Source organism: Rhinolophus ferrumequinum, chromosome 17, assembly GCF_004115265.2.
Source record: "Rhinolophus ferrumequinum isolate MPI-CBG mRhiFer1 chromosome 17, mRhiFer1_v1.p, whole genome shotgun sequence".
Lineage (NCBI taxonomy): Eukaryota > Metazoa > Chordata > Mammalia > Chiroptera > Rhinolophidae > Rhinolophus > Rhinolophus ferrumequinum.
The window spans coordinates 50,164,046-50,191,309 of NC_046300.1; the positions used below are offsets into that span (position 1 = coordinate 50,164,046).

Consider the following 27,264-nt stretch of genomic DNA (forward strand, 5'->3'; position numbering starts at 1 on the left):
ATCTGAGGTCCTGTTACATCTCTACTTAAAGATTGTAAATGGTTCCTCAGGCCCTACGGCAAGAGTCAGCAAACTTTTTTTGTAAAGGGCCAAGTAGTACGTATTTTAGGCTTTGCGGGGCATTCAGTCTCTGTTGCAACTACTCAGCTCTGCCTTTTTACCATAGACAGTGTGCAAACAAACAAGTGTGGCTGTGTTTCAATAAAACTCCATTTACAAAAAGAACCTGGATTTGGCACTTGAGCCAACCCCTGGCCTCCAGGATAGTCTTCAGATGCCTTGGCCTGACATTCAAGACCCTTTGCCATTTGACCTCAGCCTGCACATCCCCCATTTCCATTCTTTTAAGCCTCAGAAGACACAATGGTCTTCAAAAAGTTCTCATCATTTGCCTGTGCTGTTTCTGCACTTGGAATACCTTTTCTTCTGTTCTTACTTTTCCTACGGGTCAGATTTCCATGCCTTACTTTTCACTAAGCTCTCACCAATTGCTCCAGGCTAAGGCCACCCCACCCTCTGTGTTCCACGCTTCTCTGTTTATGCCTCTGATGTCCTCTTTACCATGTGGCTGCTTCCCACCTGGAAAGGAGAGAGCGTCTGCTCTCATTCCTCTTAGGACCCAGCTTGGAGCTAGGCTGGGAGAAGGCCACTGAACAGATAGTCCTGAAGTTGACACACCAATTGGCTTGTGAATTTCTTAAGCATAAAGAAGTATATTAACTTGTAGGTGAAAATACTACAAACCCAGACATGCTGTGGAAAGCCAGGGGCCAGAATTCCTGGAGCGGGTATGGGGGTCAGCAAGCAAAAACAAGGCCAGGGCAAAACTGAGAGGACCCACTGCAGTCAGGACGGTGTGCGAGCCCTCTGGCATCAACCCCATGGCCCAGACAAAAGAGTGGGTGTGGAGAGAGGGAAGCAGTGTCTAGTTTAGGGCATCAGGACCAGGGAGAGGATGCAGCCTGTTGGAATGAGATCAGAGAGAAGCAGCCGCGTGATTAATGGGACGGAGGGACTGAGTCATGAGGAAAGATTAAAGCGCTCTGAGGAGCTGGGGTACAGACTGAAAGGGGCAGATGATAGCAGGCTGCAAGTATGTGAGATGGATAAACACCCAGGAGGGAGCAACCAGCTTCATTAGGGAGGTGAAAACAGGGCTCCATCGCAGAAGGGGAGGGGTACCAGAAAGGGCACGGGTCGCTGATGGAGAAAGTCAGCAGATGATCGATGGGCCAGGGGCTGCTCTGGGCTGCTAGGGCTAGAAACACCACAGAACCGTCACCACGGGGTGACTCTTTCAGAGATCCCTCTGCTTTTATCCAGTAGAATCTCAAAGCCTGCCATGGCTGCTGGCCTTGGCCCTGAGACAGCCTCAGAAATACTCTCTGTCTGCCAGCCTGGAGCCTGATGCAGGACGGGAGCTGCAGAGAGAGATGTACGGAGAAAGAGGCAGAAACTCAGTTACCACTCTCCTCTGAGACACCGATGGTTGGATTTCAAGACGGTTTTGAGGCCCTCAGCTCTGGAGCCAGTTTTCTTCTGCCCTCCCCATCTTTGGTAGAACCAGAGATACAAGCCCCTTCTTGAAAGCACAGGGCCGGCTCTTAGCGCTGCCTGCTGCGGGATCTGAGAAAACCCGGCCTTCACCCTGGTTCACAGCTTCCTTGATTGGCTCATCCCAGCAGGGATGACGCCTGTCAGGCATTTTGGACGACAAGATTCACCTGAAAATGCAGTAAACAGCCCTCGGGCTCTGAAATCAGCTTCCTTTGGGTATTCTCTGATATTTTCTCCGGGGCTGGGAAGAAGATCTCATGTTTTCATCTGATAAAGTGGTCCACATCGTGGTAGGTCCTGGGTGACCAGTTCACTAAGGCCTATAGCACAGCCGTGCTGGCCTCTGGCTGCTCATTTGGGTCATCTGGGGTGCTTTTCTTAAACACCCCTTTCCTAGATGCCACTCCCAGAAATTCTGATTTAACTGGTTGTGGTGTGGAGGTGGAGAGCAGCGCAGGGTGCTTTCCCTTAAACGTCTCCAGGTTGTTCTAATGTGTTGAGAACTGCCACTGAAAAACCTTAATCTGGGTGAGATTATAATCCATGTTCATGTTACTGCTCCATCTCTCTCTCTCTGACTACTGACTCTAACGTCAACTGAAAGGTTTTTTAGAAAGCTCGCGTTTACAGATGGGTCATCTGTGTGCTTCACACCTTGCTGGGTGCAGGGATCCAGTGGGCGGCAAGAACAGGTCTCTGCCTTTGGGGAGCTTGTGGTCCAGAGGGCGGAGGATGCTTAGGGCTAAGCAGCATGGGGCCAGAGTGCAGAAATAGCTCATCTCAGAGACTTCCCATTCTGCAAACAGCAGCCATGCGGAGCGCTAGTCCTTTCCTAGAGTCTGACACTCTAAGTGCAAAGATAGAGGATGAGTCTCTGCAAATATATAGACCCCAGTCAGCCTTGACTCTCAGGCCTTGCTTTAACAATTCTTTAGGAGATAGGAACATGCTGGATAGTTATACAGGTAACAGCCCAGGACCATCATGAATCTTCAAGTCCCTGTAGCCAACACAGCAGTGATTACCCAATTGGGGAGTCCAACATGGTGGCATGCAAGATTTTAAGAGTATCAAGTGAACATGATTTTTGTAATTGTGTATTTCTTTTGATAGATTGTATTACTTAAGTCGAAGTTACTTTAGATACTTAAAAGAAAAAAAAACATGGAAAGATAAATAACAATACTGGTGGTATATAGATATGGCAAAACTTGGGGAGGATGTGTGCAGAGGACTGGAGTTTGCAAAACTGCCCCAGGGTAAATGGTATCCCACAGGGAGTCCAGTATTTCCAGCACAGAGTCTCATTCTTTCAAACTCCTCTAAAGTTTTCTCTCCGTCTGACAAGTTTTCAGCCCTGACTCGAGCACTTTTGCATCGGTTTTAATAGTTGTTTATGTTGTCTTGGCTTCACGGAGAGACATATTGTCACAGTTCTGAGGTTCTACCAAATTCCACGTCCCAAAGTTCAAGTCACTTTCTTAACTTCTCCCCTTTCTGTACGATTCTTTCACTAGAACTAGCATTCACTGTTGCTTTAGGGAGCTTTTCGCAAACAGAATTGTATAATTCCCTCAGAGTTCCTGGGGAGAGAAGCTCATTGAGATGTGAATCCTGGGGGCCAGTAAAACTAAGTCACATCACAGCAAAGTGACTCACTTCCAAATACCAGCCTCAGGACAAGCGCTTTTCAAATTTCATATCTCACAAACACATGTATAATGTGTTATAGAAATGCAAGTTTCTAAAACAGGAATTCTGAAGAAACAGTGATCTTCTGAATATCTGTTTTCTATTCCTCTTTTTAGCTTGTGTCGGGGGTGGGAGGGAGCCACAAGTGTATGACTTTTAGAAATACCCCAGTAATATGTCTCTAAAGAACTGTCTGCACTGTGCTTGTTTTGCTCTATGTCGAGTTCCGTGAGTACAGGTACTTGTGAGAATTCCTTACCTGAAAGATAAAATGTCTCAGTTGTATGCGTCACTGTAAATTTAGTTTTTACATGTTCTTATCTGATATCAGCTTATATCAGCTTCTTGCCGTGACAGATAATTTTCAGTGATAACCTTAAAAAAAATGTGTAAGGGATCTCTAATGCTTTGTTTTATTTATAATGTCTCCCAGCTGTAGGCATTCAGATGAAACTTGAATTTTTCCAAAGGAAGTTCTGGACTGCCAGCAGACAGGTAAGTTATAATCAGCACACTGAAGCATCAGCAGCACTGTTATTATACAGGTGTTCACATTTGGGTACCCGGAGCCTACAAGTGCCAGATTTCCGATGAATGTTTGTAAAATGAACTGCCGGCTGCTCAGGTTACCTTTCATTTCACTGCAAAATAAAGGGCTGTCAGCATGTTAGACATCACATGCTGGGAGAGCAGGAGATTTGCTCCTGTAAACAGTTCTAATTGTGAGATCAACATAGTGGCTTTCCAGGGGATGCATTTTCCTTTTGAATGCTGGAGACTTTTGTGAATTTTCATAGTGACTTTCTTCTCGTCTTCTGCTGCCTGGTTCTTTATTTGTGAATCTCCTTATCGCACTTTTGAAGGCCTTTGCATAACTAGAGCTGGCTCTGCCTGCATCTGCCTTCTTAGGCCAGAGGGCTTCTTTGCCTTGGAGAATCTGGAGCATTCTTCCCTAGTACTATGCTGTCTGTACTAAGTAGTTGCAGTGGTATTTGTTCAGTAATTCAGCAGAAATGACAACACATTTGTTGCTTCCGTGCTAAATGTCTGGATGATAATATCATTTCTTAAATGAAGATACTTTAGGAAACTATAAGAACACAGCGAGGAGTTTATTTTTTGAAAAGTTACTGGCGATGAATTAATTGAAAAATAATTACAGAATTGTATTTCTTGAGACCTTAAAAAAAATGAGATCTTAAAAAGATATCAATATTGCAAACAACATGAATGCAAATGAAAAAGAGGTCCGCCAGCCCCAATTTGTCTATGATATTACTATTTGGAATTTGTATTAATCCTAGAGAGGGCAGGTGAGACTCACCTTGGATCATTCCCTTTGGATGAAATTTGGGATTTACATAACAGGCAAGGACTCTGCTAGCTTTTCCTTGAGTAACTAAGTGGCAGCCTAGCAGACACTGGGATGTCCAAATAACACGTTTCTCCCTGCTTTCCCCCCACCCACAGTGTGCCTCTCTGGATGGCAAATGCTCCATCAGCTGCGATGATGAGGTAAGAAGGCCTCTTGGCCAAGGTGAGGTGACAGAGGATACTTTTTCACAGAGGGAATGCGGCCATAAACAGAGCCAGGTCTGACAGATTGCTCTGGACCAATCTCCCAAAACCCAAGAATATTTGCTTTGTTTCTTTCTTTTTTTTTTTCCCCCCTTCTCCTTCCAATCAGGTAATTTATGAGAGCTGGAGAAATGTGCTTTTAATGTCCCATGGACAGCACTGTTGGAATTTTGGCATTTTAAAGAGAAAAATACAAATTACTGCCATTTGATGCTCACGTTACAATGCTCAAAGCTTTCCCCCCCATGTGTTATCTTCTTATTCTCATAACAACCTAGAGAAATGGGTAGGAATGGTTCTCCTGTTTTGCAGAGGGGGAAATTAAGGATCCGAGAAATTCAATGATTTGCTTAATGTCATGTACGAAATGAGTTGACGAGCTACGAGTTGAAAATTGGAACAAGTTTCTCTCGTACAGCTCCCCTTCCCTCCCTTCTTCTTTCTCTTTATCTCTCTCTTACTCCTTTGGGAGGAGGAATTTGAATCCCACACATGAGCAATGGAAGACAAAAACGTACCCCTGCCATAAGTCTGCCCATCATACTTACGTTTTTACAGCTTTCGTCTTTACACACCCTCTGCCCTATGTTTTAGAGCAAGCAGATGTGTAGTGGTCTTTTACTTTGGCTCCAGTGGCCTTTCTCTCTCTGTGTTAGCTAAACATTAGTGAATGAGTACACTGGAACTTATAAATAATCATTTATTTATATTTCTTCTGGTTACCACAGGGGTTTAAGAAATCCTAGCCAAACATAATTTCAACACAGAAAACATAGTGTAGAAGTATATTTCAGAAAAGTAGGCAATGGCAAAATAAGTAGAGAAGTATTAAAGGGAAGAAGTTGGAAGCTACAATGCACAGTCCCCAAAGATCTGGCAGCCAGTTTAAAAAAAAAAAAAACACCATAATTGTTATATGAGTCACTATCCAAAAAGTAAAAGCCAGTCAATCAGCTTTTCAGCAGAAGCCCCACTTTTTCTGACTGTCAGATCAAAAATAATTTTCTTTTGGGAAGGAGCATCGCCTGATGTTTTATGACCAACACCCTTTCAGTAAGTTTGGGGATGCCATCTGTAGAATAGACAAGTAGCTTCAAACCTGTCCTCTGCCTTTGCGACATTATTGTCATATGGAAGTACTCAGCTCAAGACAACACAGATCAATAATAATATTGATTGATCCCTTCACTTGTACAGTGAAGGTACAATTACTAATCCCAATTTATGGTAACAGAACTGAGGATACTTGGTTGGGTAGTTGGGTGACTGACTGGATGGTGGTTGACTGGTGCAATAGATGTGGTTTGGATAGTTGGTTGATTGGTTGGTTAATTCGTTGGCTGGTTTATTGGGTGGGTTGCTAGTTGGTTGGTTGCTTGATTGGTTCGCTATCGGTAGGTTGGATGGCAGATGGATAGTTGGTTAAACAGTTTGATGAATAAAGCAATAATCTTCCTACAACCCACTCTGCCCCTGTGGATCCTGACATACAAAAACAAAGGCAAATGACAACTAGAATAGTCATCAAATTCACAATTAAAATTTGCATATTTTTTAAAAGTGGGAATGAATTCCCACTTAGAAACATCTAATATGCGCTTGTTGTTCAATGACTGATTTCAGAGGTAGTTACATGTGCAGGCTATGGAGCTAAGATTACTTCGCAGCGTGACTCTGACAGTAATAGGCTATGTGACCTTGGGCAAGTTTCTGAGCCTCTCTGTGTCTCAGTTTCCTCAGCACTACAATGGAGATAGAAATAGCCACCTCCCAGAGTAATCATGAGGAATGAATGGGATGATATATGAAAAATGCACGGCATAGCTCCTGGCAATTGCCAAGCACTTGATAAATGTTAGCTATAAACCAAAAATGTCTGCTGAAATTTTCTTCCCTTAGCATAGTGGTTCTCCTAAATCGGAACCCTCAAACAGCAATGTGCACTTCAGGCAATTGTCCATTTCCCCTGGATGTTATAAGTACAAGGTAAGATGTCGTCCTCACTACTAATGATTGTCTTCAGCAGCTATTGGGATAAACCTCCATTCAAATGTCGTTTTTAAAGGTTCACATGCTTTGAAAGTTAAGCATCGCATCTGCTCTGATTGCCGAACTTGACCTGATACTCAGCTGTTCTCATTTTACACTTCGTAACTGCCACCCATTTCCCGTTTTGACTCTTCAGTTTGGGCTTCAGGCAACCAGTTGACATTGTTTTAGATGGAAAAGCCATCCCTGCCATCCCACTGAGGCCCCTTTCCAACCTCTCGGCAGACTTTCTCCATGTGTCATTCTACTTTCATAACTTTTAATTAAGCCTTTGAGACTGTGTCCCTCTTCTCCCCCAACTGCCCTCAAGTGATCAGGTCCCCATTAAAAACAGGTGTGGGGGCTCATTAATTTCACATGCTTATGCCTTCTCTGCACGGAAGACCTGGCCCAACTCCCTCAGATTTATCAGACACGCTTTGCCTTGGATCCACTCTGGCCCCCTTGTCTCACCCACCAGTGGACTCCTTGGACATTGGCTGGAGTTCCCTGGGCTGGTGGGTGGAGTCTGTCTGTCCAGATGTCTTCCCATCTTGTAGATATGCATCTTTGGTTGGCCCAGGCAGCGACAAGATTTTCAAGGAGCTCCAGTCCACCCAGGGTGAGCGTGAACTGCAGAGTGTAGAGGCAGTACTTCATATACTCATTCATTCCTTCAAGACATGTTTACTGAGCCTTTCTCATGTGCCTGCTACCTCTTGCCCCTTGGGGAGCCAATGGGCAGCAGAGTCAGAAATGGCTCCTTGTGCTCCAGGAGCTAAGTGGTTAGTAGGGGGGATGCCGTGTGTGATTATCAACCGTAGTAAGTGCTATGAATTGAATTAATAGGGGGTGCTCAGGGAAGGCTTCTCTGAGGAGTAACATTTAAGTCACTGAAGATAAAGAAGGGCATGACATTGAAGACAATGCCCAGAGCATAACTGCTTTACAGGCGTCGATTACCACAGGCAAGGGACTGCCGTAGCAAAGGTTTATTGTGGTCTATGGACACCTGGGTGGCATTCAGAAGGAAGGGAAGAAAGAAGGCCGTGCCCACCTCTGGTGTCAGTCTGATCCATGGGAACCATTGTCTCCTCAACCTCTCATTCTCTCCTCCCAATGACTTTTCCACAGCCACCATCTTCTGATGAGGACACAACATTCTGCAAAAAGAGTGGACAATAAGAAGGTTCTCAGCTACTGAGGCCTTTGGAGGACATGTGGGGGCAGGGAATGGGCAGAGATTTTCATATTCAAATTCAATTGCCATCTTCTCTGATTCCAAAGGACTAGAGACTACTGGTAGTGATTAGACTTGTAAGGCCTTTTGGGCGTTTCCTGTGGAATCTGAAATGCTGCCTTGAAGTATGACAGGCTGTAGGAAGGGCTAACTCAGGTAGCCAGGTGCCTCCATCTCTGGAATCACCCAGCCCAGCCAGTGGGGGCTGGAGGGTCATTGGAATAGCTATTGAGGGCAAGGGCACAGGTGACTCCTACTCGGTACTTCTGTCCAAAGTGACCTCTTTGCATTTTGATAAACCAACAATCAAAATAGAAACAATTCGTAGATACAGAGAATGAATTGATAGTTGCCAGATAGGAGGGTTGGTTGGGAGGATGGGTCACAAAGGTCATGGGACTAAGAAGTACAACTTGGCAGTTCTAAAACAGTCACTGGGATGTAAAGGACAGCACAGGGGTTATAGTCAATGGTATTGTAATAACTATGTATAGTTATCAGATGGGTGCTAGACTTATCGGGTGATCACTTCATAAGTTCTATAACTGTCTAGTCACCCTGTTGTACACCTGAAACTAATATAATATTGTATGTCGACTCTCATTGGAAAATAAAATTATTTTTAAGAAGAGAGAATTTTGGCATGATGGTTGACCTACGATGAAAAGATACACCAAGTGACGTGAAGTAAGGGCCAAGCTGTTCCACAATCATTTTATTAGGGGTCTGGTTGTGAGACTTGGAGAAAAGGTAGCAAGAAGTGGCACCTTGTGTGCCTGAGATGCAGAGACTCAAGCCCCACCGTCAGGTGTAAGAACCCAGCCATCCCCCTTCTCCCTTCTCTCTCCTCTCTCTTTCTCCTCACACATGAAAACAACAGGCAACCAATCTGCCTCCACAACCTTTTGCTATGAATTGTGGAACAACTTCCCTCTCTGAGAAACTCTAAATGTGTAACATTAGGATGCTTATAAAGCTGGCACATAGTAGGTGACCAATAAACATCATTTGCTGACAGGATGTCAGCACAGTTTCTCTGAGGGCTTACTCTCCGCTACGCACTTCACACTGTGCTCAGCACTTTGCACTCACCCTCCCACTTAATCTTCTCAACAACCTCATGAAATAATTATTGCTATCTCCATCTTTCAGATAAGAAAACTGAGACTCAGAGTGTTAACAGACTTTGTGCAAAGTCACACTGATAGCAAATATCAGAGTCTCTGATTCTCAAGCTAGTATCTTAGCCTCCTCGGGGCTAATACCTTCTTCCAGAGAACACAAGCTTGGTGCTCTGTTTCTCACCTCCAGGTACCCTTCCTTACTGTCTGACTGCCCAATTTCCATGGCCTGGTTTTGGGCTTTCACCTTGACTTCTGCCTGTTCTGCCTTTGTGACCTGGAATCGGACTCTTCTGAGCAATACTGCATCATCAAATAGTTGAAGAAAGATGTCTTTAAAAAAAACAACAACAACAAAAACCAACTTCTCTCTGCCTTTCTCCCTCTCTGTCTTTATCTCTGCATTTTTCAGACAACCACATCCCTAGATGTTTTGTCAAAGGTGGCTGTGGAGTCAGTGTCTCCAACAGCTGTGAAAACGTAGGGCTCCATTTCTCTAGCCTGTCAGTCTACTCTTGGAACAGGGTGATGGGCAGACACCTTCTCAGAGTTTTGGCTTAATAATGGAGGAAAAGTAGTATAGTGAGGGAAAGCTAAGAAAATATCTCCTTCGTTTCCTTTTACTGGAGGGGGAGTGGAGAGGGCAACTGAATATTATTTTTAGTAAAGAGACTAGAGAAAACAATTGGTCAGACAGGAATCTGGCTAATTCTGTCCTGATTTTTCCATAATCCAGTGCTCTGCTCCCCTAATTCCAGCGGGCTTACTCCACTCCACTGCACGTCCCAATAATAATTTAATCCAAGCAGTTGTTGGCAGGGAGGTCTGTTCAGGAAGTCATCGTGGTGACTAAATTTACCTAACACAACAGCATTGCCTCTGAAACCTTAATACCATCTTTCAGAGTCAGCGATCCAGGTCCACTTCAATGACACAGCATCCTCGCTTTTGACTTGTGATTTTCTCAGTGATTTGCAAATTATAATGTTGGCAGTATCTGTTTTTTGCTCAATAGTGTGCCCAGATCTTTGGATTATCTGTGTAACCTTGAAATTCAAACTTACTCATCAATAAATACAGTACGGCATCTTCTCTGCCACCAAGGTCCTTCCATGGAATCCTAATGTAAGGAAGAAAAAGTAAATTAAAAACAAAAAAAAAAATGTTAAAGGGAAGCTTGGTCCAAGAAGTAAATGCCAATCGGTACTCAGTGCAGATGAAGTAAATGCTATTCCCCAGTCCTGACCCGGGAGAGCAGGCCCACTGTGCTGGAGCAAAGGTGAGGCACCTTTGGAGCAAAGGGAAGCTCATGCGTGCAGACCTCCAGCAACCTTGGGCAGCCCTCCTGTTCCTCTTCCCGACACCAGCTGGTAGGATGTAGAACAATCAGACCAAAATGAGTGGATCATCAAGTGGATTTTTAGATGGTAGCTTATAATGTTTTTTTCTGTGTTTTTTTTCTTCCATAGATTGTTCCTTAGCAAGGGATGGGGACGTACAGAAAATCCCCCTCAGCTGTATCTGACTAAGTCTCTTGGTTTCAGATATTAATTGAAAAATAATGCAATTGGGGAGTCCAGAGACCTCAAATTGGGGTTGATACCACTTTACCAAATGACCCCAAACACCAGTTGGTTTTTGTTGGTTTTACTTACTTGTTTTCAGCCATAATAATGACACTCCAGACACTAGGTGTCTTAACGGGTCTGGCAGGTTTTTCTGTCATTTGTCATGTTTCCTTTGGTGACATGTGGCAGATGAGATATGTCCTTAGCTCTATGTATGTTAAGGGATGACTTTTCTCGAACAGGAAAAGCCTTCCAGGAGCCAGCAGGACCCCCAGGACTGTAACTGTGTCCTGTTGTCTTTGCTGAGAACATGACTTGGCCCATGGAAGCCGTGAGCTTTGGGGTCCCATAGCACTGGGCTCCTGTCTACTTGCTTCACTGTGTGACCTTGGGGAAGGTAACCTCTCTGGCCTCAGTTTTCTCCTCTGTCCAAGTGGATAATCCCTACTTGATGTTGTGAAAAGTAAGAACTGCATGAGCTGATGTCCTCCTGTAGCCGCCATTCTTCTTCTTTTGTCTTCTTCTTGGTAGTATTATTGCTTTATTCAGCCTATTCAGTCATCATATTATTAGAAAGGATCACATGTTTTAAGAAAAACTTCTTGGTGTTATCGTTTTCCACTGGTGTTCTCCCAACTTGTCATCTTCCTATTCCTACAGCTTGGTTTTCCAAGTTCTGAGTTAAAACAGCCTTACCTCCTGCTCTTGAACTCTCACCTCTGTTCCTTCCACACCAGAAGAGAGCGGGGAGCAAGGGCAGGTACCTGACAGGCAAGTAGTGGCCAGCCGCCCTCCGTTCCACCCACTGCTCGTCCGTATAAGGAGCACAGAGGTCCTTGTTTGCAGCACATAATGAAACATTTCATTGAAGCGTTGTCTCTAAATGAAGTGGAACTTGTGAAAATACATGTATTTCATTGAAGAAACTTAGGTTATAATTGCAGTTGTACTCTAATTCTACAAACAAAGAAATAAGTTTAGTGGGGTTTGGGAGTTGAAAGGATAGTTGACCCTTGAACGACACAGAGGTTGGAGGCTCCGACCCCACACACAGTTGAAAATCTGTGTGTAAACGTTTGACTTTCTAGAAACTTAGCTAATAGCCAGCCTACTGTTGAGGGAAAGCCTTACTGCTGACATAAACTGTCGATTAACACGTATTTTCTATGTTATATGTATTATATACTGTAGTCTTACAATAAAGTAAGGTAGAGCAAAGACAGTGTGAGAAAATCATAAGGAAGAAAAATACATTTACAGTGTTTATTGGAAAAAAATCCACATATAAGTGCACCAGCACAGTTCAAACCCAGGTTGTTCAAGGGTCAATTATATAATGTTTCTGATAAAATTATAAAATTATAAATGATATAGAATTCTTTACTCAGAATTCTCAGAATGATCACAGTAGAGTCAAATATGGTACAGTTTGATCACTTTATCCCAGGAGCTTCTCTTAGTCCCTTGCTTTTGAACTCATTCTCTTTGGAAGCCTCTTTCATATTATCTGTGGTGATTTTTTTCTTTTCTTTCTTCATGTGTTACATCTGACAGATCCTAATGTGCCAATGGCTACCTCTGTGATCAGAGCTGATCTCCAACCTCACTCTCTTGGACTTCATGAAATCTTGCCTCTTTCACAAGATTTTCAATTGACTTTATAATCTATTTCCTTTGCACCTGCCTTGTATTGTCCAATGTTTATAATATTAGACAAACAGAGATACTGACCAAAGATATAGGTCTAATATAAAGAGTACTATTTATTGGCTAGGGATGTTTGAGTGGGAACCAATTTTATAATGAGGGGTGGGTTATGATGACTTTTGATTCTCTACACACCTGGGAGGATTTAGCGAGTCAATATCTGAGTATAGAGGCCATTCCCATACTCAACATGTATTCCCTGATTGAATTGAGTATCCTTCAGTGTCTAGACCTGGAAAATGAGGATCATGACATTCAAATAAACGACGATATGGATTGATCTAATATGACCCAATGTAAACCGGGTTAAAACTCATTGGAGTACTAATCTAAAAAAAAAAAAACAAACAAAACAAAACAAACCCACTGCTGTCTGAAAGAACTTTCTACAGGGATGGAAATGTCCAAAAGTATAATCATTAGCTACAGCTACTGTGAAACACTTGAAATGTGACTCGTGCAACGGAGGAACTGGATTTTTAATTTTAATTTTAATTAACTTAATCTTGAATTTAAGTTGGCATGTAGTTCTTGGTTGCCATATTGGACAGCACAGCTCTATGAGATTCCTTCCATAATGCTATCTCCAAAAAACGGAGAATGGAGTTTGTCAGAATTCCCACCAGGGCCAAAGCAGTATCCATGCAGCTAAGAGCTTCTTCAGGTAGCAAGAGTGTGACCAAGTTACCCAAGTCATTGATCTGGCCGTCTTGAATAACTGAGAGACATCCCATTGCTCATCAAAGCAGCCAAATCTTTTATAAAAGTCACTAGCAGGGTTTTTCATTTTCTGCTGATCCGCCACCACTGCGTAGTAATAAAGATGAATCTTTCTGATCAACTCAATGCTGTACTTTTTATGCCTGACTAAAACCAACTCCGTGGATAGGTAAATGTCCCAGAAAACACCAGCCCTGTGGTGACCTGGAGCGAGGGGGAGTTTAGCTCAGGGTAAAGATATGTTACAAATTAAATGTTGCAGTTGGTATGTAAAGCTGCAATAAATAGAAACTGAGTTACATCAAGGACGGAATTAAACCTTAAGTTTAAACTCCACAGCACTGTAATTAAAACTTAGCCTGTAGCAAATCATTCACTTGAGATTAAAGTAGTGTGGGGGAAGCAGAGGTTTGGGGTTACCTTGCTTTCCACAATTTATAAGTCTGAGCTACCAAAAGCTAACAGCCCTGCCTCCAAATCCAGCTCCCAATTAAAAACACAGTTTGAAAACCTTTAGGAGGCCTGAGGGGCCCCTTTAACAGAAGTCGGCCCCTTAACCCTCCCCCTACCGCCTAAGTCTATGAACAAATTAAAAAATATTACCTGGTCCCCTGATGGTCTTCTGAGCTGTCGCGGTGTTTTCATTGATACATCATTAGAGTAATGACACTGTACTGGCGTTTTGCTTTCCAAACAGCCTGCACTTCAACTGCTACGAATATGGGCTCGGGGCCTCTGAACGCTGTGTTCCTGGGGAATATTATTCAGGTCATATAAAGAAAATAAAACGAAGACAAACTGTACTTAATGATTGTTTTAATGTATAGTCTTTCTTATCCTAATCTGGGGTGTTCAGGCTTGCTTGGTGTTTTACTTTTGTTGGTGAGTTCTGCACACGTTAACAGTGGGGTTAGCTTCACCCTGGCATTACCTCCTACAGCCAGAGGCATTTCCAATTCCCCAAAAACAACCTAAAATAGGTTGCGCTCGGGTTGGAAGTACGTCATTTTGTGTAAAAGCAGTCTGAGGATACAGAGTTGAACCTGGGGTATTTTTATTTTCTAGACTGTGAACTGTTACCTCATAGACAATAATGGATTTATTCTGGTGTCTGAAGACTACACACAGGTGAGTGTGAAATTTCTCCCAACTCAGAGTAAGGCATTCACAACGTGCTTGGGTCAAGGAAAACAAATTATGGTGTTAAAACTTTGAGACAATGATTGATATTTAAGAGGTAATAGCAGGAGATTATAAAACCGTATTTCCATCCTTCTAAGAATGTCAGAGCCTACTTCTCAGCAGGCCCCAAAGAGTTTTTACCTCCTAGTGGGGGGCGGGGGGGTCCTGTAGAGCTCAGGGTCTGCTCTCTCACTCATAAAATGTTCAATTTATAAATCTCTTTGCCTCAAGGGTAGAGGTGCCTTAAAGAGTTTGGGCAATTTTAAGGAGTTTTCCTCCTTTTGATAATTTATCTTCATATATATGTGTGTGTGTATATATATATGTGTATATATATATACACGCATATATATATAATTTTTATGTACACAGACACAGATATATATCCAACATAATTATTCTTTATGGTTTTTGCTTTTTGAAAATCAGTTACCTGAGTTCAAAGATTAACTTGGGCTCTCAACACTGAAGGACAGGGATCCATAGACAGACAAAGAATGTCCTTCATTTGACTGAGACTTGTGGGGGCAGGAGGGAAAGAGATGGAAGAAAAACAAGCTATAGGGCCGAGCACAGAAATCTCCACTGTATTTAGAAATTATAAATAAGTTAAAATCAATAGTATTTTAATAGAGAAACATGGGTTTCTCCTTTAAACCTTTGTGTGTGTGTTTTTTTTTCGTTTTTTTTTTTTTGGCAATTATAAATTAAAGTAGCATATTAAAAGAAGGTAAAATACAGGCGTGCTTAACAGTGTGGTATTAGTATAGAGGAGAAGGGAGAGGGTTTCTGGCCGAGCTCGCTTCCTTTTAACTGGTGTTGGGATCTTGTGTACTTCACTTACCCTGTCCGGGCCATCTGGAGGCTCTGTAAAAGGAGGATGGCTGACTACGTCAACCTCCTCCTAACTCTGGTATTTGAGGATACTAACATTTTATAACGCAGTCCCATTTAAACCATTTAAAATTCTTTAGTGGTCAGCAGTACAATAGGCCCATTGATGCTTCATAAATTAGTTAATTGTCCTTGCTGTGGCTCCAGAGGGTCAGAGCTTAATGCTCCTTCATTTACAAGCACTGGCCCCAGGTAACATGTGGAACTGTGCTCGTTTCCTCTCTTATCCAGAAGATTGTTGTGGGATTTTTAAGTGTGCCTTTGGTGGGTGAAAAAACTCATACGCTTGAGACTCAAATTGCTGACACCCCATGTCCTCAGCTACTGAACATCAGTGGACATTGGAGAGTTACTAGTAGAACATGGGGAATAAGCCCATGAAACGAGGCCAGACTCTGAGGCAGTAGCAAGTCCATAGGCCTATGGTCATATGCCCGTTTGGCTGGGAGGAAAAACACTGAGATAGTCAATGTACGGTGACAGATGGAACCTAGACCTTTCAGTGACGAGCACACTATAGGATATGCAGATTTAGATTATAATGTTGTGCACCTCAAACAGATGAGGTTGTTAACCAACATTACCGCTTTTTTTTTTAAAAAAAAAAAAGAAGAGTCATTGATAGAGCAAGAACTCAAATTAGTCACCTGTGAGGAGGAACTCAGTCCTCCTGCCATAACGGTGAGAGGCAGAGAGAGGAACCTGATCCTGGGGGAGAAAGGGCGTGGCGCATGTGGTTCGGTGGTGAGTGCTGGACTAGCCAACAACACGGAGCACAGCAACAGCGGCTCTGATGAAGCCATGGCCACTGCACGTGGCCTCTGTCCCCTGCTGTCTCTCTGTGGAATACGCCTAGCGCGCTGCCCAGGGAACCCGCCGGCCTGCTCTGCCTGGGCCTGTTTGATGTCTGATCTCCTGCACCCCAGTTAGGGTAATTCTTCTTCATCTAACAACCAGTTCCACTGACACAGGTATATTTACACACATGAAATACCAATGTCCTTCTTGGTGGGAAAGCACATGCCCACAGACTTTCCCAGAGGTTTTAGTGCCCCTGGAGTGAAATAGGGTCAGTGCCATCTTTCCTCCTACTTCCACCTCTATTTCTTGACTTTTTGGCAAAGTCCATGTAGGTCTTTCTGCCCTAAAACTCCAAGGAGCGTGGTTGAGGTCACTCGTTTGTAATGGAATCGGGATTCGGTATGGAATGTGTTAATTCAGGCTTTTAGAGAATTTTCTTCTACCCACCCACACATAAGCTACAAAACCTCAGAACAGCCTCAGTAGAGAGAGGGGTTCTGTACTGGTCTACACTGGCCCGTTCCAGGGTGTTGGCAGACGGAGGCTTTGCCCCCACTCTGTTCTCCCGTACCGCATACACCCTCCCCAACGAGATGCTGCTCATAGTGGTTCTGGGAGCCTGGAGCAAAGCTCGAGGATGTTCATCCTTTTTCCACCATTCAGTTTACCAATCTCGGCCAGCACCATGAACTAGACTAGCAAAAGCATCATCCTGGTGATGAAGAGGGACTGCTGGTCCTCACAGGCCTGGAGGACAGCCCCAGAGTCAGAGTGGGCCACTGGAACCCTGACTGGCCACGCTGTCTCCTCCAGCAGCCAGACTGGCTTCCTCCTGGTCGTCATAGTAACTGCCTGTGGACAAAACGGGAGTGTTCCTCAGAAAGTGATCCTGAAAAAGGACGTTTTCTCAACTGTAAGAAATTTATAGGGCCGATGAAGAGGACTGCTATATTTCCCTAAACAGGTCATCCAGGAATTATAAACAATTCTTTTTTATTACTACTTAGGAAGCCCTTTCACAGCCTGTTTCTGTCTGTATGAAGTAGTTTTAATCACGAGGGACTGAGTGCAGATTAATGCTTACTCCGTCCAAGGGTAGTGGTGTGTGTGTGTGTGTGTGTGTGTGTGTGTGTGGTGTTTTAATTCCAGCTCTCAGCACGTGACACATGCAAATCCCCTCCCTCCCACCCCTGCCATGCACTGTGGGACATCCACCTCTGCTTCCTAGTTTGCTCTGTTATCCCATGACTATTAAGACCTTTTCCACTTATAGTATGTAACAGTAGTCCTGAAAACCTGCCTTTGCTCCTGTCAGCTCCAGGACAGACTATGTCCGTTTTTCTTTTTCTTCTCTGGTATTTGGGCACATTATTTATCTACACTTCCTCATGGGTCTTCTTTTCTTCCTCGCAGACTGGAGACTTTTTTGGTGAGGTCGAAGGAGCTGTGATGAACAAATTGTTAACAATGGGCTCCTTTAAAAGGTAAGGATTTTATGGTCCCCTGCGCCCCCCGAGAAAGTTTGCCTAAATAAAATAAAACAAACCAAGGTCAAATAAAGCAAGCCCAGACTTGACCCCGTGGCTGGTTTGTACTTGTGTTCATGCTCCAGAAGATCTCGCTGAAATTTGATGCCTCTTGCATGAGTGTTAAGAGTCTTAGAAACACAGCTCACAATGAGTTTCCTGTTCACCCAGCATAGAGTTTATTGGAGGCCAACAGCGGAGCCTGCACTGGGACACAATTATTATATATCAGTCTGAGCAAGTGAGTGCAAAAGAGGAGGAAACGTTTTCACTTGGTCAGAAAGAAGGAGTGTGTATTTTGTCTCACATTGACAAACCAGGGAAGCTTGCTAGAAATCTGGGATTCGGGGATGGAAAGTGATATTTAGAGACTTGTTGATATAATTTTAGAAAATCAAGTGAAAGGTCTCAACACCTGCTCCCAGATGGAGGTAAGTTTACATCTGCTGCTAGAAGAAAACCCAGATGGTGCCAAATTCCACTGGTGGCGTGTACTGCTCAGCTGGGTCCTGAGAGCTCTCACTGATCCTAAGTAAAACTTGTGGAGGACATTTTCCTTATAGTGTCCCTCCCCAGGAAGGCCAGCCATGCTCTTGAGAGCACGACTGCCTATGGGAAAAGCCATCACCCCATGAGATGAGGACGGCAGGGATGTCTTCTGGGAGTCAACTTGTCTCCCTTCTCTTGGCCTCCCAGGAAATGGCAGCCTTTGAAGTGTTGCTTTCATGGGCATATTGGATGCTGTTAAATACATAATAGCAGGAAATACAAGGATGGACCCCAGCTCGCCTGTGAGAACCATTGTACATTGGCTGCCAGTGGGAAAGCCAGTCTCCCCATTTATTATTCTCCTGCAGCTGAATGGCCAGGAAGTGTTAGCTCAGGAAATCAGACTTTTAAGCCAGTCAACAAGACCAACTGAGCACTGTGCTGAAAGCAGGGAATTCAAAAATGATGACCCAATTTTTGAGATTCCATAGCTTGTTTGTGCCAGAAGGAGGGAAAACAAGAAATGATATTTTTTTTTAAAAAAAATGGCATAACTCCAGCACTCCTGCAATCTCTAACACACGTGCTTTCAGGCCTGCCCTGTAGCAGATTGTTCACTCCTGCTCAATTCCCTTTTTAAAATTCAAGTACGGTTTTTAACTTTTTTTGCCAGGAGTCGTACACATGCTTGAAAACTCTGCTTGGAGCTGGACTTGGGTTGCTACGGAGTTTTCTTGAACTTCTTAAAGCTTTCCAGGGTAGCTTCTGGATTGTCTGCCATCCAGGGCACCACTGGTTTTTCATATCTTTATGTGGATGTGTACATTTGTATCATGTTAGCTTGTTTTCAACTTGGTAGTGGGGGGAGACAAAAGATGAGGAATAATCACACACATGTTTCTCATTTGAAAGCATATTTTTCAACTTCTTGAACAAAATCTTTTTTTTCCCCCCTTTTCCCTCTTGGATATTTCTTTTAATAGTTTGTTGGGAGGGGGAAAAAAAGGTTGTAGTGGAATTTTAAATTCCTAGTCTTCTCCTTAATGTGGGTAAAGTATGGTTGGCATGAATCTAGAACTTTCTTTCACTATGAGAGTAGCTAACACATTTGAGAAGAGGGAAGAGCTGGGGACTTTTCTCCATTTGAACAACAACTGCTGTCATGTGGGAGTTAATAGACACACCTCCTGGGCCTCTTTGAAGGGGCCCCTTCCTGGGGCTAAGAAGAGCAAGGAGAGTTTGGGTTTTGGAGTCCGATGGATTGGGTTCAAATCCAAGCTCTGACATTTCCTAGCTGCATGACTTAGAATAAGTTAAGTTACCTCTGCAAGCTTTGGTTTCCTTACAGGGCAAAGGAAGATGATGATAATTGCTTCCATGGATTGCTGTCAGAGTTAATGAGATAATAATAAGCATAAAGTTCTTACACAGCGCCTGGCATATATTAAGGACTCAATAATTGCTAGCTGCTGCTGTGACTTTTGTTGTTGTAGAGCCTTGCTCAGCCTTGGCTTTGCTTTCGGCTTGGCACCAGGCTTCTTCAGCACTCACACATTTCACAACAGACTTTCCAGGACACCTGATGACGGGGTCTCCTAGCGGGGTCCTGCCGTCCTCATTGAAATCAGACCTGCACGCCCTTGTCCTTTCCAGCGTGCCATGCTTACTCACAGCATTAGGTTGACAGTCTTTTCATGAAGAGAAGATCTGTCCTGAAGAAGCACTGACAGGATGCAGCCAGAAGTAACTGACAACGCTCTGGGACAGAAATCTTGTGCCGTGTCACACAGGACACACAGAGGCTGAGTCGCTCTGGGGACATGGCTGGGCCCAGGTAAAGCTTGAGAACGGTTCACTGAGAAGACATTTCATCTCAGCATCTTGATCAATGCCCAAGTAGCACAAAGGTCTTTTTACTTGATCTGCTTACACCCAGCCCTAAAGAAATGAGTTTCGTGTACAAGAGCCCTACAAATCATCTTCTCCAGAAAGACAGAGTTCAAAGAGGAGAACATTGCGTTCCTTGATCCACCTTCCTCTTTTCTCCCTCTCCTGGTGTATATTTGCTGCCTCTCTCACTCTCTCTCTCTCTGATGCTTGTCTGTGTGGTAGCAGACTCTTTCCTGGATTGTTTCCTGGTGACCTGACGGCCATTCCACTCAGTAGTGCCATCAGAGGGAAAGAACATCCACTTCTGCGTCTGCAAGGCCATGTAGAAGGAAGGAGAGTCACTGACGGGTGTGAACACATCACCACCTTGAGGGAGCTTTGAGAAGGCTCTGCAGCAGCGTGTGCAAACCATCTAAGAGACAGAGTGGTCCCACTTTGTCACTTTAGCTGAGTCTCTGACTTGACTCTGTCCACCCAGCTTGCATACGACATAGCATCCAGGGGCCAAGTAACACACTGGTCACTTCAGCAGTGGGAAAATAACGATCACTGTGGCTACCTACCCAGAGCCCCTTCCACACACCAGGCCTGGGTGGCACCTGAGACCTGACCTCTTGAAATCCTTTCCAACAACTCTGTGAGACAGATATAAACAGGACCAGCTGCACATTCTGCAGAGGACAGAGCAAAATGAACATAGGGGGCCCCTTGTTCAAATAGTATCAAGAATTCCAAGACAGCAGCAGCAGAGCGTTAAACCAAGCATGGGGCCCTTCTAAGTGCAGGCTTCTGTACAATTACACAGGCCATGTGCCCATGAAGCCAGGCCTGGGTATGAGTATACCCATTTTATGGATGGCAATGATGAGGCTGGGAAAGGTTCAGAACTTGCCCTAAGTCTCTATGCAACAGAGCTGAGTTCAAACATCCTGCAGTCTGAGCACAGAGAGAATTTTCTGGTTTCTGCCCTTGACCTAGTTCTCTGTACAATAGCACTGTGCAGTCCCTGGAGGTTCCTTCAGTTCTGTCTGAGAAGTGAAGGGCAGCTAAGGAAGACGCCTCAGCGATGTCTTATCTGGGCAAGCAGAGCTTTCAGGATGGGAGGCCACTGAGTGATAAGATCACCCCGATTGCTTTTAGCTGAAGTTGATAAATCGTTGAACCAAGTCACATTCCCAGGCTTCACGTGTTTTCTCCTAAGTTACCAAATGCCTGGTCAGCTTTTTGGGTTTCAAACGGAGAGCTTCAAATGCTTCTTCATTCCTGTCATGGAAAGTAAGTGGACTCCCTGAGTTGTGACTCATGTAGGGTTTTTGATTTTAGCTGTTTTTTCTTTTCACCCATGTTCATGTATAGAAGGAGCCTTACTGTCACATCTCCCAAAATTCACACGCTGTGAGTGACACCCTTTGCTGTCATTAGCAGTGACTTTGCCCTTCTTACAACTAGCGAGAGAAAATCTCATTTAAAACTATTTTTATTGGATTCATTTATTTCCCCCTTTTCTCTGCCTCCAGTGATGCAATTTCAATGTCGAATATGCAGGGAGAAGTGAAAAATTATATATAGCCAGTCATAGGCGAGTATTTAGGTACGGTAGGTCCCTGAGAGGGCCTCTGACACATTGGCCTTGAAATAAGAAGATTCAGGCTGAGCACCAGAATCACCACCGTGCGGCCTTGGACAGATAGATGCTTTTGGGTTCGAGCTTTAGTTTCTTCATCACCAAAATGCAGAGCTCAGGGGCATTTTGTGAGAATCAACTAAAACAAGATGTGAAAATGCTTTGCAAATTACAAAGCTATTGCAAAAAGGACATAAGATTAGTTCTTGGATCAGAGCTCCAAAAGTCTGAGATCTTTTTTTTACATTTTTTTTTTTTTTAGTCACTACTAATGTCCCCCAACATGTGGTTACTGCATAGCAGTTACCTCCACAGCACAACCTTGGGGGTGGGCCTATGGGCCTGGCGTCTGTTAGTATCTCCTGGGAAGATTTTCAGACACCTATGCGCCCCAAGAGATTCACATTCAATTCTTTCGGGGGTGAAGCCCAGGCATTGATGCTTTTTCAAAACATCCACGTGATTCTCATTATAGCCAACGTCAAGAAATACGAAGTTGAAAGTACCTGGATACCTGTCGAGATGCTGCCCACTTCGGAGCTGCCTGAATGAACTTTGGCAACTGTAACTCACTAAATTTCCATTTTCTCTGCAGCAAAGTAGAAATGAAAAAAGTATTCATCGACCTGCAAGTGAGGGCTAAATGGAATAACGCATGCTTTTAGCAAACATTCTTGTGGTTTCTGCCAAGGGGTCTTCCCTTGTTCTTTGTGTATCTAATTAAGCTTGAGGAAGGAAAGACCAATTGGGCACACCTGGCCTTTGGCTTACAGAGAAACGGACCGCTTGCTAATAATTTGTTTTGGTTTTGGGAGCTACTGATAGTTCCTATCTCTCTTGGCCGTGCCCCTTTTCTGTTTGGTTCTGTATCCTTTGTTTTGTCATTGGTGCAACATGCCTGAGCTCTCACCTCTCCAAGACCATTCGTATTTTCCCTCGGGCCCTGGGGAATGTCTCCCTCACCTCGGCCCATACACATACATTTATTAGCATAGTTGACTTGTGTGGAATTGCCTGTGGTGGCTCCTTCTGCTATTTTAATTGCCTTTCTGAAAAAAAGGTGACACATCAGGTAGAAATCAAGAGTTGGACCCTGTCTACCCTTGTTTCTATATGATGGAACTGCCCTGGCACGACGGTGGGTGACTGGGAGCTTTCCCTGTCCTGGGTAATCACATTACATTTCAGTGAATGCCCCGGCCTTGCAGTCTAGAGAGTGTTAAAAGAGAGGTCTGTTATGTTTGGATGTCTGCTCTCCTTTAATGCCGACTGCCCCACTGATGTCTAATACTCAACAACTCATGTAATGAATGTAATGGCTTCTTGGCTTCCTGTTGACCGGACCATGTCCACAGAAGTATGCTTTGTCAAAGGTGGCGTTGAAGGGAACAAGAAGACAGATTGGCTCGGACAACTGGGTTTCTGGGCCAAACTTTCTGGAGTGCAGAGACGTGGAGATTCCAATGGACCGCTCTTTAAAATTCTAAAAGTGCTGCCTGAGGATGCCCGATTACAACAAAAGCATCTTCCTCATAATTACAGCATGCCTGCTTTACTGAATACTAACTACAGGCAAGCCAGTATTCCAAGCGGTTCACGTACTTTACCTTAATTAGTCCCCGTACAGCTCCAGGAAGAAACCACTGTCACTCTTTCCAGTTGACAAAAGTGGAACTGGAAGTAGAGGCTCCAAGCATTTTTGTAACTTGTCCAAGTTCACCACAGCAGTGAGTGAGGAAGATGAAGTTTGAACTCATGTGTCGTGGATTCTCGCTTCCACACCATGGTCTGTTAATCACCACTCATCTTTTCCCAGAGTTGGCACCAATTAAAGCCTTTTCTGCAGAGATGTTTGTTTACATCCATGCTTGTTTTGCTTCAAGAGATAGTGAAAGAAAGTTTCTCAATCAAATGTGGAGTCCAACGTATCAACTACTAGCTGGTCCTACTAGAAATAATAGGAGATCACAAAATAACAAGGGGTTAAAGAATATAAGCGTCTTTTTTCTCTTTTACATGAAGGAATGCATGGCCACATCTTTTTGGATGTATGATCATGTCTGTTTTTATCTACCTTCCTCCAAGTTGGCTATTAAATTCAAGGTTACTTCATGGTCCAATATAGCTCCTGAGATCCAGCCCTCGCATCTGCAATCAATGTTGGCAGAAGGAGGTTTCAGGGAGGCCCAAAAGGCCAATTACAATTCTTTATTAACATTTTGTAATAAGTGTATTTTATTAATTAATTAAAGCTTTATTTATGAAAGGATTTACTCCCATGCAATACTTCTGCTTAATCACATGGCCTCACATAGCTACAAAGGAACCTGGGAAGCATGCATATTGAGAAGCCAGGGTCCCGCTTGGCAGAAGAAGAGAATGGATATTGGGAAACTCTGATAGTCTCTGCCACATCCAGTGTTCCCCCATTTGCTTCAGACCACACAAGTCCTTTCCACAGTGCACCTGGCTTCCTGTGATATCCTCTCTGAAAATCTTCCAAGGATAAGGCTGTGTTCACACCTCCTAGGTCTCCCCACATCCCATCTGTCCCGAGTAATCCTGGACACAGATGGTCAGAGCCACCATCTAACTGGGCTGACCATGATGCCTGCCCCTAGACAATGAAAGCAGGAACACCTGTTGGGTTGGACTCGGTGACAACAGCAACACCAGCCTCCTAGGTACGGAAGCCGTGAGCCTCGGTTACGGGCCCCACACTGTGCTAAGGGCAGCCCAGGCATTGCCGTGGTGCAGTGGCTGTGAAATGTACACGTGGCTTCATGACGTTGGCAGAGTGCAAAGAAGCTCCCCGAGCACGCACATTGTTGGCCTCAAATGGGTTTTGCATCGACTCATTGCTTAAGTGGAATTCAGCCGTTTCCTTCTACTTCTTACTCAAACAAAGAAGCAAGAGAAATTTAATCTTTTCTATGGGGGCTTAATCCTGATTCCATTTTCCCCTTCAGTTGAACGAGTACAGCTAACATTGGTGGAAGGGGCAGGTGAGTGGGCAAAGAAGCGGCCAGCTAGGTGTGCCCCCGGGCATCCATGTTCTCCTTTGACCCAAAATTGAAGCTGACGTGGCTGGGAGAGCAATGCTCTGCTCAGAGACGGGACACAGGTGATTCTGATGTTGGAAGCTTCTTAGGCTCTCCAGCGCCGTGTTCTAGCAGAGGACTTTCTCTTCTCAGCGCTGGAGCACTCATAGCAAATCGCTGCTGCCCTCCAGGGAAGTTAGAAACTCTGTTCATCCTTGAGGTTTGTAGATGGCACCCACCTGGCTGGTGAGTGGAGCGAGCGCTCTGTCTTAGTCTGCTGGCGCTGCCGTAACAAAGTACCGCAGACCGAGTGGCTTAAGTAGAAATTTATTTTCTCACAGTTCTGGAGTCTAGAAGTCCAGCATCCAGGTGCCTTCCAGAAATCCAGCATTTGGTTTCTCCTGAGGCCCCTGTCTTTGACCTGCAGATGGCCTTTCTGTCCACATTTTCTCTTTTTGCAAGGATTCCAGTCATATTGGATTGGAGCCCACCCTATGGGCCTCGTTTTAACGTAATCCCCTCTTTAAAGGCCCCACCTCCAAATACAGTCACCTTCTGAGGTACTGGGGGTAAGAGCTTCAACATGGGCATTGGCAGGGACACACTTCCGCCCATAACACACTCCTACACGTGTCCGGACTGGTCCTCAGCCCTGGGACGATGTACTGGTTTGTTTGAGTCTCGGTTCCTCTCCGTAAGGCACTTACAGTCAACTTGAGAGGGGAGAAAACAAAAACACACAAGATATAATTGGCAAGTGGAGCGCATCACCTTCTGAAATTCATGGCTCTCAACCCTGGCTGGATATCAGAACTATTAAAAAATAATAATAATAACTGATACCTGCTCCCCTGACCAATGAAATCTTGGGGGGAGGAATGATGTCCAGGCATCAACATGTATGTACAATTTTTGAAGTCCCCCAGGTTATGATTCTAAAGGGCAGGCAGGAGTGAGAATTGCTATTTTAAACAAATGCCCAACTGTATACTCACAAGTGGCCTTAGCATTTGAGAGTGAGCTTATATCCCAGTTTCCAGATTCTTCTGCTGAGACCTATCCCCAAGAGCCCCCGAAGGAGCAGGATATCCAGGGGGAATCCATGCTTTGGAAGTATTGAAATGCACAGCTTTACAGAAGGCAGGACCTAGACTGAAATCCCAGCCCCTCACTTAGTGCTGTAAGAACCCTAGAGCAGGCTCACTGTCTGAGCCTTCAGATATAACCATGCCCCTGGCATCAGAGGTAATGCCTACACCGCTGGCACAAAGTAACTGATTATTTCTTCCTGTTACTGCTTTTATTACCTGGGTGAGGTGCCGATGTGATTACTATCTGAAACCTTTTTTCTTTCTTTTAATATTATCAGCACCTGTCGATGAAAAGCTTTTGGTGCTCACAGACCTGCTTCATCTATAGAATAAGTGAGGCTTTTCTCACAGCTCCTGTCTCTCTCTGGTGCCACACTGCACCCTGAGTGGCCCCAATATCCTGGGTGCTGGGCTCCGGGCCAGTGCAGCCACATGACGCTTATTCTCTGCTAATGATGGGTGCTCAAACTAGATTTGTTCTAGTGATTTCCTATCAGTGCATTCAAAGGCAGCAAGGCCAGGGTTGTGTAAACTTACATCTCTGCTGCGTTCGATGTACTGCTCTCATCTTCCAGAGCAGTGCATTTTCTGTAAGAAGTTGCTGTGGCGACCAACGCAAAAAGGAGAGATGGCAGAGTATCTTTTGGATCTTCTATTAGCACTCACATCAAAAGACTGAGCTTTCCACTTCCCCGGCTTTCTGAGAGGTCAAAAATGAGTCAGGCTTCCCATGGCCACAGCTGCTCTGTTGAGAATACCCTCTGTTCCTGCCCCGTAGCCTATCACTTGCAAGTTGAAAGCTGCCCCAGACAACACATTTTACAGATCAACAAAGAATACATATTTTTACATGCTACCCTCATGAGTCACTTTGCTTTTCATAACTGTAGATTTAAAATGGCTTAAATGTGTCCCACAATGGGCCTCTATGTCAGATGCCTCCCTGTCCGGCTTTTAGGGCTATATTTTTGATCATTAAGCGGTGTCAGGTTTGGTTTTTAGGCATACTGTTTAGCCAAAGTGACTTAACTCACTGAGTTATTACAGGTAAGGTACCTGGCCTCACAGGCACAGAGTAGATGTTTGATAAATGCTGGTTGCCATAGTTACTAACAAGCCTAAAGAAGCTGAGCTCATGCCTTTGAAATTCAACCTTCTAATTCTTAGAAGAAATGTTTTTGTGGGTTGTGATTTTTGTTGAGTTGGAAAAGAACAGAATCAGCAAAATGGCTTTCAACAAGCCCTGATGCGATGGGCCTGTCGTCTCAGGCTCTGCCAGGTCCAGGAGCGTGTAGGGTTGTCCAGGCTTTGTATGTACCGCTTTGAGCTGCTTCTTCAGAGACCATATCTGCCTTCTGTCAAAGTTTCAAAGAGACCTGTCTAGGGAGCACAGAGATGCTGATGATAAGGTCCAGGGGTTGAAGCTGCCCGGTGGTGATGTCATGGGGATGAAGGCGTATTATCTGTATAAGAAGGAACTCCCCCTGCTGAGGGCAGCAGCACAGCACCAATCCT

At 44.3% G+C, this 27,264-nt stretch overlaps 1 protein-coding gene across 1 annotated transcript in view; it reads left to right on the forward strand.

The window, feature by feature from the left end:
* Positions 1-27,264, forward strand: part of CACNA2D3 (calcium voltage-gated channel auxiliary subunit alpha2delta 3) — an 841,437-nt gene that overhangs the window by 751,189 nt on the left and 62,984 nt on the right. The window contains 4 exon segments of the mRNA XM_033132710.1: positions 3,683-3,744; positions 4,720-4,764; positions 14,277-14,339; positions 17,502-17,572. Of these exon segments, the coding sequence (XP_032988601.1) occupies positions 3,683-3,744; positions 4,720-4,764; positions 14,277-14,339; positions 17,502-17,572 (241 nt within the window).